Genomic DNA, 2,071 nt, shown 5'->3' on the forward strand with positions numbered 1-2,071 from the left:
GGGGGCTTCAGCTTCTCAGAAGACCTGCAGACCCCTGGTGTGGTCCATTCACATCCATCCTCACTGCTGGGCTCCATCCCAGAGGAGGCTGCCTCTCCCAGAGGGCTTTGGAAGGTGCCATGGGGATGGAGGGGTGAAAGTGTAACCAGCTCGTCCATTTGCTTCCTTCTCCAGGATTATATCTTCTACCTGGAGCCGGACAAGCTGGACTCGGGCAAGGGGAAGTGTTCCTATGACCCCAAAGTAGACACCGTCTCTGCATTAATAAGTGAGTCCTGTAGCTCCCCGGGGCCTGCGCTGCCTGCGTTGGGCAGAGGGAACACGCAGGCAAGGTGGGACGACTGCTCCCGGCGTCTTCCTGCGTTGCCCAGATATCCCCAAGGAGTCCCCTGCCACCCCTGCCCGCTCCAGCGGATGGCCGGGCACCCGGGATGCCCAGTCCTTGGGCACCTGGCCCAGCAGAGGTGGGGTACCTGGTTACGGACCAGTGCCAACCTTCCGAGCTCTCTGGGATGGCAACAGGCAGTGGCTCTCGGTTGCCTAATGGCTACTGGCCAGGGCTGAGGTTGGATGGAGCCTGGGGCAGTGGGAGAAGGTGGATGGATGGGACTAGGTGGGAGCCCCCGGCTGATCTCTGCCCTCTGCAGATGAAGAGCTCTATGCTGGCGTCTACATTGACTTCATGGGCACGGACGCAGCCATCTTCCGCACCATGGGCAAGCAGACGGCCATGAGGACAGACCAGTACAATTCACGCTGGCTCAATGGTGAGTTTGGGGTGTCAGTGGCCCAGGTTCCCTGGAGACCCCACGGCTCCAGCTCTAGAGATGAGACCCGTCGTGTCATACTGCATCCTTCTCCCAGCGCAGAGACAGTAGCCAGCATGGGCAGGTGGATGGGTGGTGGTGTGGGATGGATGGATGGATGGAGGGGTGGATGGTTGACAGTTGATGGATGAGTGGACGGATGGGTGGACGGATGATGGATGGATGGGTGGATGGATGGACAGGTGGAGGGTGGATGGATGGATGGGGGATGGATGAATGAATGGATGGATTGGTGATGGGTGGGTGGATGGATGATGGATGGATAGATGGATGGATGGATGGATAGAAATCTAGGGCAGATGGGCAGAGGGATAGCTGTGTGAGGCATGGTGACAGACATGCCAGGGACTTTGCTGGGCGGCGGGAGCAGCCAGCTGGTGAGAGATGGGGCTGGCTCTGCCGGAGTCCGTGAGTGGGTTTCTGCAGGACTGAGATGTCAACCATGTCGCCTGCGTTCGGTGACCCCAAGCGCTCATCCTGCCCCCCTCGCAGCACCCCTGCCCGCGGGGCGGCAGCTGAGTAAACAGAGCAGAGCAGATGGGCTGATCCTGCCGGGCCGGGGAGCCGGCGGGGCGGTAACCTGAAGAGGGGGAGCTGTCAGCGCAGGCTGGGCACCGGCTGATGGATGGCAGGGAGAAGCTTCCTGAGAAGCTTCCAGGCTGTGTGGTTCCTCCCCAGGGGAGGAAGACCAGTTCCCACCGCCCTGCTCATAGAGCTGCTGGAGCCCTCCACCCTGTGAACCTCAGGGATGCTCCCAGGGACCTCAGGGATGCTCCGAGCCCCTCCTGGAGCACCGATGACCACCAGAAACACCCGGTTCCTCAGCCCATCTCTGCAGCTCTGGTCCAGGTCCAGCGCTCGCCCTGTGGCCGCGGCAGTGCTTTTCCAGGAGCAGGGCGATGCCGGAGGAGAGGGGGGCTCAGCATCCCACTGCGGCACACGGGGCAGGGGGTGCCGCTGGGCTGACGGTGCCGTGCCGTGCCATTCCAGACCCAGCCTTCGTCCGCGCCCAGCTCATCCCTGACAGCAGTGAGAGGAACGACGACAAGCTCTACTTCTTCTTCCGAGAGAAGTCGGCCGATTCCCCGCTGAGCCCTGGGGTCTATTCCCGCATCGGACGCATCTGCCTGGTAGGTGGAGCAGCGGGCAGGCAGGGAGCGGGCAGGGGGGCAGGCAGGGCTGAGTGCGGGGGTCCCTCCGTTGCAGAATGACGACGGGGGCCACTGCTGCCTCGTGAACAAGTG

At 62.4% G+C, this 2,071-nt stretch overlaps 1 protein-coding gene across 1 annotated transcript in view; it reads left to right on the forward strand.

Moving 5' to 3' along the window:
* Window positions 1–177: 177 nt before the first annotated feature.
* LOC104083187 (semaphorin-3F-like) overlaps window positions 178–2,071 on the forward strand; it is a gene marked incomplete at its 3' end in the record, with an annotated part of 4,230 nt that continues 2,336 nt past the window's right edge. The window contains exons 1-4 of the mRNA XM_009586589.1: window positions 178–268; window positions 648–767; window positions 1,818–1,957; window positions 2,034–2,068. Of these exons, the coding sequence (XP_009584884.1) occupies window positions 683–767; window positions 1,818–1,957; window positions 2,034–2,068 (260 nt within the window). The remainder of the gene's footprint in view (window positions 269–647; window positions 768–1,817; window positions 1,958–2,033; window positions 2,069–2,071) is intronic.

This window comes from Fulmarus glacialis, unplaced genomic scaffold (genome assembly GCF_000690835.1).
Source record: "Fulmarus glacialis isolate BGI_N327 unplaced genomic scaffold, ASM69083v1 scaffold21241, whole genome shotgun sequence".
Classification (NCBI taxonomy): domain Eukaryota; kingdom Metazoa; phylum Chordata; class Aves; order Procellariiformes; family Procellariidae; genus Fulmarus; species Fulmarus glacialis.